The following is an 11,971-nucleotide window of genomic DNA, read 5'->3' as shown; positions in this document are numbered from 1 at the left end:
TATATGATTAAATTCCTATTCCTAAAAGGATAAATTAATTAATTAGAGTTCTTGTAGGATTCTAAGTTTAATTAATTCGTATCCTACTAGGATTCCAATTCCCTTTCCATAACTCTATAAATACGTGCCTAGGGTCACATATTTTAAAAGATTAATTCAAGTATTCAAAGTGAGTTTTGAGAGAAAAATTCAGTCATATTTCTTACCTAAGAGTGCCGAAAATTCTAGTACCTTAAGGGCGATTCTAGTTGGTCAATCTTAAGGCGGATCCGGACGTGCTGTGGACTATCTACGGAGGGACGACACTTGGAGTCCTAAAGACTTGTTCTTCTTCGGTTCTGGCGCAGCTAGGGAAGGCACGCAACAAAGAGTATGCATCTAAACTATGCTATATGATTATGTGTAAATAATATGTATTCCTGGCTAAATGGTTGTTTCCGCATGATTTATGAATTGTCATATGTATCATAACCTAACACAACCAAACATGCAATTGTTCCATTGGTTGTTTATTCCAACTATTGGAGCACAAATCAGGTTATACCTGTTTGTTTTATAGGTTGTGTCAAAAACCACTATATCTCCAAAAATTCCATAGTCTTCCATCATCATAGAGTCCCTCCAAAACAAACTCCTCAATTTGCCTTTTTCATCCAATCTAAATATAAAAAAGAAGTTTGGGTCACCTTCAAGCTCTAAATACATTATGTCAGTTATTGCTTGTGCATCACCTCCTTCTATTTGCTTCATTTTTAACCTTGTGCAGTAATTTAGATGGTCTTTCTTCGAATGCCCTAAATTTTCTTCACCTCCAGCTTCAATTGCCATGTAGTTAAAAGAAGCCGTGGATGACAGACCTGTCAGTTGTGCATAAAAGAATGTAAATAAAAAAAAGTTTAGCAAAACATTTTATTTAACTTGACTCAACTTTTACTTCTTCAAACTTGGCTTTTAGTACAAAAATGCTAACTCTAACCTTTTTTATTTTAAAGTTTTAGTTCTTTATGTCAAAGTAATGGAAAATGTTCTAAAGTTAAGAAAAAATTCCTCATCTCAAACCTGAATTTAATTGTTAATAACTTAACTTTAATTGATAAAATTCTAAGTTTTACATTTTTACCTTTCTTCAGCTAATGTCTGTCAGGAAATTTATTTTATTCCACACCTTGTTGTTTCCTATGTTAAAGTTGTAGATATGTAGGCTAAAGTTAAGGAAATTGTTGTAAAAGTTAAAGACAGTCTTCCTTCATCTCTAACCTAACTTTTACTTTTAAAAGCTTAACTTTAACTAAGAAGAGTGTGACTTTTATATTTCAAAAAATTTCATCTTCAAAGGTGATTCTAGTAACACAAGCATGAGTACACCTGATCAAAATTAAGGAAATTGTTGTTTTCTGTGTTAAAGTTGTAGATATGTAGGTTAAGGAATTTGTTGTAAACGTTAAAGACAACTTCCCTTCATCTCTAACCTAACTTTTACTTTTAAAAGCTTAACTTTAACTTAGAAGAGTGTGACTTTTATATTTCTAACTTTTTCATCTTCAAAGGTGATTGTAGTAACACAAGCATGAGTATCAAAACAATAACTTTTACACATAAAACATTTTTACTACTAAAACTGTAAGTTTAACTATCAAAATTTAACTTTTACCAGATTTTTGCATAGTTTCAATTTCCTCCCCCTTCTCTTCTGTTATTTGCCTTTCAGATCTATGCAAGTAGTGCCATTGACTTCTAGTTAAGTCATGGTTGTGAATTATTACGTGATTAACAACCTCATACCTTCCTTCAAGATTCATTTTCATCCTCAAGCATGCTCTACATCCAGTTCTTGTGATTGGAACTTGCCTTGGTTTTCTCTCTTTTTTGGGCACAACAGGAACAACTGCTTCCACTTTTTTCTTTTTGTTCTTTCCATTGTTTGTTACTCCTGCTGCTGAACAAAGAAATGTCTTTTCAAGCACGATTCTTGTCCCAACTTTGAATCTTGTGTTTCCTTTCCTTATGGAAAATCCAATTGCACTAGCATGTTTTTCGTAGAAACCTAGAACTTCCTCCATTGTTTCTCCAGTGTAACTCATCAGCATTCCAACAATATCATGATCCGATTCTGTTATTGCAATTATTAAAAATCAGCAAAAATTTTAATTACAAAACCCTAACTTTTACGCATAAAACTATAACTTTTACTAAAATAAGGCTAACTTTTACTAAAACAAGTCTAACTTTTACACATACAACTATAACTTTTACTAAAACAAGGCTTATTTTTATTAAAACAAGTCTAACTTTTACGCATAAAACTATAACTTTTACTAAAACAAGGCTTATTTATATTAAAACAAGGCTAACTTTTACGCATAAAACTATAACTTTTACGCATAAAACCACAACTGTAAATTCTCTAATAATATCATGTTAAAAATCTACGCAAATATTCTATAAAACTTTAAATTTCACATACTTGACTTTTACTCTGAAATCTTCAACTTTAACTTTGACATATGCAACTTTTTCGAACACATAATGTACACCAATATTACATCCAAACTAACACATTACATAACTTTTACATGAATATCTCTAACTTTTACTTTCATAGCTATAACTTTGACTTCGAACGTATAATTAATTTTCCAATGCATAATTTTTACGCTTTGCAACAACATGATTTATTTAACTATAATGTTGCATATAATAACTGTTACACTTATAAACCTAACTACACCATATGTTTATTCTAACTTTTTCACTAATAAATCACAATTACATAAGCTAAAATTAAAATAACTTCAGAATCAGAAATAGTTTGTTGTTCTTCAGCTTCGATTTCGTTATTTGACTCTTCTTCTTCACGTTCCTCTGCCAAAGCATTGTTTTCTATACAATTGTAGAGAACGTCCTCCATTGTTGCATCTTGAATATCAGGTTCAACCGGAACTTGAATGCTTTGTGTTGATTGAATAACACTTCGAATTAGGTTGTCCATCTTAAATTTGGTCGAGAATTCGATTTTTCTCTCGCGATTTTGATCTCTCTCGTCTAGGTTTTTTTTCTCTCCTCTGATTGCGTTTTTCTTTTTCCCTCTCTCTTCTTGTTTTGCGTGAAATTTTAAGTCAGTGTTTGGGGGAGTCAGCCCTGCTTTTTTATTTCGCACGTGTGAAGTGTTGGTGCACATGAATATTAATGTGTACCTGTTGTAAGACTTTTTGTCTAAACTTAACTGAACCTATCTGAATTTAATTAATCCAATGTGATCTTAACTAGACTTATCTGAATATGTATTTTGTCCAAAATAACTCAAAATAAATCGGGCAAAATAGAGCCCACGTCCCCGACCTTACATTGATGGCTTTTTCTCGAATTCTTATTCGTTCTTGTTGCTATGACAACAAGAAGACGGAGACAGTACCAAAGTAACACAATTGATGATATCCATTTCCCGTCCAGCCTAACAGTAACTGCCCTGCCTACCCCCTCTCACACTCCACTGCTCTGTCTTCACACTTTCTTTCTGCTTTGTTTTCGCAATCAATGCTCACCACCTTCCTCCCTCTCTTTAATACTCCCATTTTCTCTCTCCTCCTCCATTCTTATCTTCTCCATTCAAATCAGTAGGTATCTCTACTTATTTTTATTTGTTTCTACTGTTCAATTTTGAATATTACTCTGAATATTCAAAAAATTTACCCCCTTTTTCTCCAAAATATTTTAAATAGAAGTCGTTTTTTGAACTTTTTCTGTTGTTGTTTGTTGAAATGATGGATCTCATGTGTTTTTAATGTTGCCTTTTTCTGTGCAGTTATTTTCTTCTCTAATTTATCAGATAGTGGGTTTTTAGTTTGACAATTAATCCCAACTCTATTCGTCTTTTTCTGCCTTTAATTTCATTTTTGGGCTTTTTTTTTCTTCTCTTTCTCTCTCTCTCTCTCTCACTTTTCAGCATTTTTCTTATCTCCAGTTTTTCCAATTTTTGAATCTACCTAATTAGGGTTCTGACTCAGGATCCTGGAAAACTAAGTTAAAGGTAAGATTTTTCATCGATTTAGATTTCATTATTTAATTCTGGAATTGTTTAATTTTATCGGAGTAGGGGTTGAAGAACATTAGCAAGTTTCGAGATATTTAATTTCTCCAAGTCAATTGATTTCCCCTAGATTTTGGTGCTAGTTGGACCGATTTTAACTTGTGCTTTATAAATTGGGATTGTCTGTTGAAACTTTGCTGGCATTATATATATATATATATATATATATATATATATATATATATATATATATATATATATATATATATATATATATATATATATGCAGTATTTTAGGGGTTCGAGTTTGCGTACAAATTTTGACTGCTACTTGTTTATCGATTTCGCGAATTTCGTGAAAGACAAGATGATGAGGACACTCTGGTTTATATTCTAAATGCCCGATCACATGGGGGAAGATTGTGAAGATTATAATAGTGATAAAAGTTGTTTAATTTTTAGGGAAGATTTGTTTATTTTTAGTTGATTGTATATGTTAGTTATTGGTGTATGTCGAATAAAATATTAAGGTTTTGTTTATTTAATGCTGGCGTTGCGATGTGTGGTTGGTATGATTATCAGTAAACTTATTGTCCCATGGATCCACAAATTTGACTAGGATTTAATAACAAGAGGTCATAGTTTTGTATTAATTTACATAGTTTGACGCATGGCGTGCTATTTTTTCCTTATTTGAGAGTTGAATGTAGATACAGTTTTGTTGGATTAATCTTGAAACCAAGGTTTTATGTTAATATTTTTTCTTTAGATCTATTGTAGGAGGGAACTACAGGAAGAATTTTATTGTGCTAAACTTTACCCAATGTGTTGGGTTTTCTGGGTTTGAGCAAATGGGTGGCTGCATTTCAACTAGTAGTCAGAGCACTTGTAGTAGTGCGGGAAATGGAGAAGCAGTGTCATCGTCATCTTGCTTGGGCATGGGGTTGTGTGGTCGGAAGAGGAGTAAGAGAACTTTTTCCGACCATGTTGCCACACTGCAGCATTTATCGTCTATACCTAATCGCATTTTTATGAATGGGAAGAGTCGTAGTTCGTGTACATTCACTCAGCAGGGTCGCAAGGGGATAAACCAGGATGCCATGATAGTGTGGGAAGTGAGTACTTTTTATTTTTATTTTTGCTTCTCTTGATATATACACGGAGCTTCATTAAATAGCTAACTTGTTAATAATTTGCTTTGCAGGATTTCATGGAAGATGAGGTGACATTTTGTGGTGTATTTGATGGGCATGGGCCTCATGGTCATCTTGTTGCTCGCAGAGTGAGGGACGCTTTGCCATTAAAGCTATTATCTTTTTTGAACTCTTGTCAAACAAAGGAAGTTGGGGCAAGTGGTGCTTGTGGTAACGGAGATCTTAAATCTGAGGGTATAGAAGATGAGAAAGATGATTCTGTTGAAGATAAAATTAGCTCATTGTGGAGGGAGGTTTTTCTGAAATCATTTAAGGCTATGGATAAAGAGTTGAGATCACATCCCAATGTGGATTGCTTTTGCAGTGGCAGCACGGCTGTTACAATTGTAAAACAAGTGCGTCATCTTCCATATATTTTTATACTTCATTGATATTTTTGGATTTGCCCAATTGCCCCCAGTAAATTTCATTTTATTTGTGGTTGCAGGGTTCTAATTTGTTCATGGGGAATATTGGAGATTCTCGGGCAATCATGGGGTCTAAGGACATCAATGATGCTTTGATAGCAATCCAATTAACTGTTGATTTGAAGCCAGATTTACCCAGTAAGTGTATATTAGTCCTAAACTTCTGGTTTTGTCCTTCCGGAGCAAATCTAATTAGTTGTGAAAGCTTCATTTTAGGGGAAGCTGAAAGGATTAAACGTTGCAAGGGGAGGGTGTTTGCGTTGCAAGATGAACCTGAAGTTCCTAGAGTTTGGTTGCCATTTGATGATGCCCCTGGGTTAGCAATGGCTCGAGCATTTGGTGACTTCTGTCTAAAGGAATATGGGGTTATCTCTGTACCAGAATTCACCCACCTAACTTTGACAGATAAAGATCAGTTCATCGTTATGGCCTCCGACGGGGTAAGCGTGGTTTTTGCCTTTTGCTGGCCTTCACAATGTTGCTAATATTCTACCTATTAATTCACTTCGATAGTTCGATGGCACTGTTTTGACGAACTTTTTACTATTCTCTATTGTTGTCTTTGTAGAAAGGAAAATATAGATATGTGATTAGGGAAATAATGAAATTAATTAGAAGGTACTGCTGTCTTTGATTAGATGAGGTTGTAATCTTCTCAATCCAAACAAAAACTTGGATGACTGTTCACTGTCCAGGATTCAAATGCACTAAACTAGTGGAATCTGTTACAATGGAATTAGAGTTTTGCAAAGCTTTGATTTCACCCCTGGTGGTGGTTGACAACTGGCTAGTTCGTCTCATATAGTCTACAACATTGCTAGCCCAAAGGAATCAATCCCCGTTTGGTAAGCGGTCATAAATTGTAGGAATGGTAATGAATTTTTGTGTAATTTAACAAGGAAAGCTCATAATCACTCCCGTGGTAAATTTTTAATTGAATTCCACCCTCTTGTGGTTTTCTTCATATATTTCCATTACTGCTCCATACCAGTTTAAAGTTGTAAATCATGACAATAAAAATTTATGAAGAAAATGAGGTATTTGAGGATGGACAAGCATTACCATGGATATTAACATGGCATTTTCATCAAAAAATTACCACCATTTATTATTGTCTACCAAACAGGCTGTCAAGGATATTACCAATTGAACAGCGAATCAAGGAAAGTTTCAGATCAAGGATATAGATTGATTGCCTCTGTGAACTGAGTTTAGTTTTTAATCAAACAGTTGCAGGTTTCTTTTTTTTTTTTTTTTTTTTAATTTACATGCTATTTTGAAATGTACTTATTTTACTGTTTCATTTATTTTAAACTTTACTTATTTTTTATTATCTCTTACAATATTTCTTCTATAATATATATACATTTTTCTCTTATCTTACTTTCATTAATTCCACTTTCTCTTCCTTGTTTTTCTTATTACTTCTTGCTCCTTTTTGGTTTGTTTGGTGACAATGACGATCTCCTACGACAATTCATGTTAGCCGACCCCAAATCATTTTGGGACTAAGGCTTTGTTGTTGTTGTTGTTGTTGTTGTTGTTGCGGGTTAGGATCTCTGTTTTCAAATCAAGATTCTCACCTCATCAATTCCAACCATTGATTTCTTCAAAGTAATAATGTGTTCCACACACTTCTCAGTTTTCTTTGAATCGTTGATAGATTGGACTTTTAGTTTGAGTTGGGTTACTTAATTTTAGCTTTTCTTAAAACAAATAGAAGACTGACCTTCTCGGATATGATAGGATGGGGGTGATAGTTACATGGTTTCTCAAACAATAGAAGATGTTTATCTTGCTGTTGCATGCCCCTGCAAATTTGTATTGCCAGGTAGAAAAAGGGTTGTGATTGTGATGTAGGAAGTTGAAATTGACAAACTTATAACCTACATACTTCGTATAATACTTTTTTAGCTCAAGGAGATCAGCCTACTCTCCCTAAAATATTGACATGATTAGAGATAATGGCAAACTGTGCACAGATCTTTTACTTCCACCCACAAGCCAGAACATGGAGGAGGGGGGGGGGGGGGTGTGGTTGGAATTGATGGTTGCTCTTTTGTTCTACAGTTATGATTTATGAAAATGTTAATAGTGTTGGTTCCAGCGCAAAACAAGTTCCAAGAAAGAACCTTTAGAACACATATTCAGTCAATTGTGTGAGCTCAAGTTCAAAAGAAGTGTTGAACTTAAACAATGTAGATATTTTGAGGTCCATTAGTGGCGATTTGGGTTGCAATCCCCTAAAATATGTGTGATGAAAATATGAGTGGAGGTGGAGTTCTGATTCATCCAGTGAAGTACAGAGTCCAAGGTTAGAACTTTCTGAACATTTTTTAGTTGATTGAGCAAGCTTTGAGTTTTAGAGAAGTTTGGACATGTACTCCGTTGATATTTGAGGTTGACTACTGGCCCCAATGGGAATACAGGTTCTTAGATTCTGTTTTCTCCATTTTCTTCATCTATATGTTTATCACTCAAAATATCGTGTTTGGGGCATTTCTATTTCAATTGTTGAAGCTAGTCCCTTTGTATTGAAAGTCAAAGAACCAATATGTTGCAGCATGCATGGAGTCTTTTTTGGTAACCATGTGGTGGTACATTGTTCAAAACATATTCCTTTTTCTTTCAGGACCACATATTTGCTAGGCAGGGCATGTAGCTTAAGCATATTTGTTTTTCAACCCACAACTTTGTGTGGTAGACTGCAAAGAAAAGGGATGGTATTCTAAAAGCTAATACTGTCTCATGGAGGAAAAATTATTATCATTGGGATAATGCTGTGTTAGTGGATAATTCACACCAGTTTCAGTTTTGCTTTAGTAAAAGACTCATGAAGGACTTGGTGATTTTCACAATTTTCATATCCCATGCATGAACTGTACCAGTTCGAAAATTGCATCCTTTCTTCTTGACTTAGTAGTTAGGACTATAGTTTTCATTTTCCTAGAAATCTTATTTTACCCGTTAATCAAAAAATAGAAAAAGGAAAACAACAAATTTACTTCAAGGAAAAGTTACAGTACTTAAGCCCTAAACCCTGTCCAAGTACAGTGAAATTGTAAATACCATAGTACGTATATCTTTTCCACAAGGCATCCTGCTTAAATGTGATTAGAAAAGAAAATACAGCCGCGTCTTACCCTGATGAATAAAGAAAATGATTTACTGTATTTGCTTGTCTGATCCTATGGGGCAGAATATATACTGGAAGATTGCTTGCTTCCAGCCATGATCTGAACAAATTGTTCTTTTACTGTGAAATTGTGAGGTGAAATTGTTCTGCTTGTCTACATATCTTATATCCAAATTTCCTCTTTTATATAGGTTTGGGATGTGTTAAGTAATGAGGAAGTGGTAGATATAGTATCCACAGCTCCATCCCGAGCATCAGCTGCACGTGTACTGGTTGAATCAGCTGCCCGTGAATGGAAGCTGAAATATCCAACCTCGAAGATGGATGACTGTGCTGTTGTTTGTTTGTTCTTGGATGGTAAAATGGATACGGAGTCAGATTATGACGAACAAGGTTTCTCCTCAGTGACAATCCAAAGCAACCATTCTGGTGCAGCGATGGAATCTGATGATGGTCAGATTTCAGAGCCATCTTTCCAGAGAAACATGACGGTTAGATCATCAGAAGAAAATGATTCCTTGCGAAGATTGCCAGTGGAAGCAATACCAACTGTTGGATCTGTCCTAACTGAAGACCAGAATTGGTCGGGTTTGGAAGGTGTGACTCGCGTCAATTCACTTGTTCAGCTTCCTAGGTTTTCAGAAGAAAGGCCAAATTCATGATAACATTCTTTATGATTTAAATTATTGGATAGAGCCTGGTTTCTCTATGATTCTTTGCTCAAAAGGGTCCTAAACTTGAGTACTTTCCTTGAGAAAGTTACTTGTTGTAGAAGGTTTGTGCCGGATCTTGTTGTTTTGTACACCAATGAAAATGTAAAGGATATGAGTAGTTATATGGGGTAACGTTGATGCTTCTTATTCCTCTGAAAATTGTATTACTCCTTTTGTAACAATGTACTCTGTAATATTTAGTGTCAGCTAGTCGGCTATCCTGTTGGGTCTTGTTTTCAGGAGAAGGCTCGTGTATAGGGTGACATTGTCATATTCACAACCTTTTATTTATTTGCGAATTTTGCTTTCATTACATTACATTTTAAACGCTCACCGTTCTAGCTTGTCTGATGATTGCTTTGGTTGGCAGTTGGCACTAATCCAATGTCAGATAGAGCATGGAGGGATTATTCTTGCGTGGATCTGGTTCACAATAACATTAGTGTGGTCCCAAAATCAATAGTTTTCTGTAGCATTTTTTTTACACTCATAGTGATCTTTATTGTTCATATAGTAACTATGATAAATTAACCACCAAAATTCTTAGACATAGTAATCATTTTTTGAACCATAGTAACCCTATGTTTTTAAAAGCTAATTGTGACTCAAAATCACATTATTCAAGCATAAAATGTATCGACGACACTAATTTGATTATTTTTTTCCATAATAATTTTAATAAAATGCCAATATAAATTAGGAATAAGTTATTGACTTTATTTTAAGGCATCCACAATAAATTTAGTGTAGACCAAATCCACTTAAAATTTGGTGAGCATGGAGAAAATGACAACACTTTCTCAATTATTTATATTGAGTTATTATGATGGTTTTAGTTCGAATTTACCAAATTTCTTACAAAGTTGTTAATCCTTCAATATACAGAAACAAAGTAGCTTATTGTTATTCTTTTCTGAATACATTGTTGATAATCTTAAACAATACTATCAATTATTCAATTAACAATACTTTCAATGTTGTAAAGCCTTGTAAAGATTCTTAAGAGCCTGATCATAAGAAATAAAACCCATAAACCAAAACTCATGCCCATCCTTTGTCAACATCATAATATACTTCTCAGCAGGTTTAACCGGGTTTGCTGACGGGTTAACCGCCAAAACCTGATCCAGCATCATCATCACCTTATAGTAAACCCACTGACCCGGCCCGGCAACAGGTCCACTCCAAACCTGTGAATCGCTCCGAAAACCGATTCGCTTATTCGAAATATAAACCGTACCCATAACTGGACCACCAGTGGTGGACAGGTAACAGGCATAAGTCTTCTTGAGCTTCTCACCAGAAACACTCCCAAACTCTCGGCGGAAAACCTTGTCGCAACCGCCTTCGGAGATGACTCGGCCCGCCTGCTCGATCCGGGTCATCGTGACATCGACGATACCAGGCCCGGTTCGGAGGTGGTTGTAGAGGTTACCTGCGAAGGTCTCCGCCTTTCTGGTGGCGGTTTCAAGTTTTCGTCCGAGATTGTTGAAGGTGTCGGACGATGTCGTTGGCGGTGGTGCTGGGGACGCGTGGAGGTATAAATTCTCGGGAACGGTGACGGCGGAGGAGTTGTTCATGATTGTTTCCGGTGAAGATCACGGAGGAGACCGCGGAGTTGAAGTGAAGGGAATGGAACGACTAAAGGGAGATGGATTTAGTGGACTGAGAAATGAGAATCAAGATGTTGTGCGTTTCTATAAGAGGGGTAAAACATGTATTGATTCGTGTACTTGTACAGCTGGTATACGTGGAGTGGCTTACCTGGATGTTACAATTTTGATGTGAAGGGTGCTTTTTACCGTTGCGGGCTTGCAGCAGAAGCTTCTGGATTGAGATTTTCAAAGGAATAAACTCCATACTTAATTATCGATTTTTTCATGAAACACCGCGATGTTTAACTTTATTCATTATAGGAAGATTTTTCAATGGCTACAAAAAATAGGTAGACACCATAATAATGTTAATATAACCTAATAAAGTCTTATATTTGTTAATTATAACCCCAAATTTTATTTTTGCCAATTACAACCTTAAACGTATACATCCATTTTAAATTATAACCCGAAATTACTTTCCGATAAAAATCACCGGAATATGATGTCATTATGTTATTAAAAAAATTGGTTACATATTTTCCATAAAAAAATTAAAGAGATAAATAAGAATTAAAACAAAAAAAGTAAAATAATCGATTTTTTTTTACATATATTATGTGCTTCATGATTTTTTTTAGGCAAAATTGTTAAAAAGTACCTTATTTTTGTCTGAATTTGGAAAATAGTACCTTAACTTTCTTATTTTGTCAAATAGTACCTTGAATTAAAATAGTGTATTAAAATGGGACCTTATTGCCACATTTCGGCCAATTTTTCAATTTACCGGCCATTCATTCATGTTTCCCTCCAAACAAATGTGCGTGTGGAACAAACAAAGGCCAAAACAACGCGCCTTGGTTACTCTTATAACAACAA

The 11,971-nt window shown here is 34.9% G+C and overlaps 2 protein-coding genes across 8 annotated transcripts; one reads left to right on the top strand and one right to left on the bottom strand.

Annotated features, from left to right (window-relative positions):
* The first annotated feature begins 3,416 nt into the window (after positions 1 to 3,416).
* LOC110777627 (probable protein phosphatase 2C 52) lies at positions 3,417 to 9,810 on the top strand. Of its 7 annotated transcripts, none has more exons than XM_056827268.1 (7): positions 3,489 to 3,614; positions 3,962 to 4,027; positions 4,808 to 5,142; positions 5,232 to 5,576; positions 5,669 to 5,786; positions 5,865 to 6,088; positions 8,976 to 9,810. In XM_056827268.1, the coding sequence occupies exons 3-7, from the start codon at positions 4,879 to 4,881 to the stop codon at positions 9,444 to 9,446; spliced, it is 1,422 nt and encodes a 473-aa protein (XP_056683246.1). In that variant the 5' UTR covers positions 3,489 to 3,614; positions 3,962 to 4,027; positions 4,808 to 4,878; the 3' UTR covers positions 9,447 to 9,810. The 7 variants fall into 7 exon arrangements, with proteins under 7 accessions (XP_056683242.1, XP_056683246.1, XP_056683243.1 ...); XM_056827265.1 differs by having other exon boundaries at positions 3,490 to 3,614; positions 4,797 to 5,142; XM_056827267.1 differs by having other exon boundaries at positions 3,505 to 3,618.
* A 658-nt stretch (positions 9,811 to 10,468) lies between these two features.
* Positions 10,469 to 11,077, bottom strand: LOC110777494 (GEM-like protein 1). Its single transcript, XM_021982106.1, has one exon. The coding sequence runs from the start codon at positions 11,075 to 11,077 to the stop codon at positions 10,469 to 10,471; it is 609 nt and encodes a 202-aa protein (XP_021837798.1).
* Between the last annotated feature and the right edge of the window lie 894 nt (positions 11,078 to 11,971).

This window comes from Spinacia oleracea, chromosome 4 (assembly GCF_020520425.1).
Source record: "Spinacia oleracea cultivar Varoflay chromosome 4, BTI_SOV_V1, whole genome shotgun sequence".
Classification (NCBI taxonomy): domain Eukaryota; kingdom Viridiplantae; phylum Streptophyta; class Magnoliopsida; order Caryophyllales; family Amaranthaceae; genus Spinacia; species Spinacia oleracea.
The sequence above is the reverse complement of the archived record's forward strand: the minus strand, read 5'-3'. Positions and strand labels throughout refer to the sequence as shown.

Bases quoted from the DNA above. Each gene is read 5' to 3' on its own strand.
- LOC110777627 (XM_056827264.1), top strand. From the start codon at position 3,535: ATGCTCACCACCTTCCTCCCTCTCTTTAATACTCCCATTTTCTCTCTC. The intron at 5,577-5,668 runs GTGCGTCATCTT...TTGTGGTTGCAG, and splicing joins CTGTTACAATTGTAAAACAA to GGTTCTAATTTGTTCATGGG. The intron at 6,089-8,975 runs GTAAGCGTGGTT...TCTTTTATATAG, and splicing joins TCGTTATGGCCTCCGACGGG to GTTTGGGATGTGTTAAGTAA.
- LOC110777494 (XM_021982106.1), bottom strand. From the start codon at position 11,077: ATGAACAACTCCTCCGCCGTCACCGTTCCCGAGAATTTATACCTCCAC.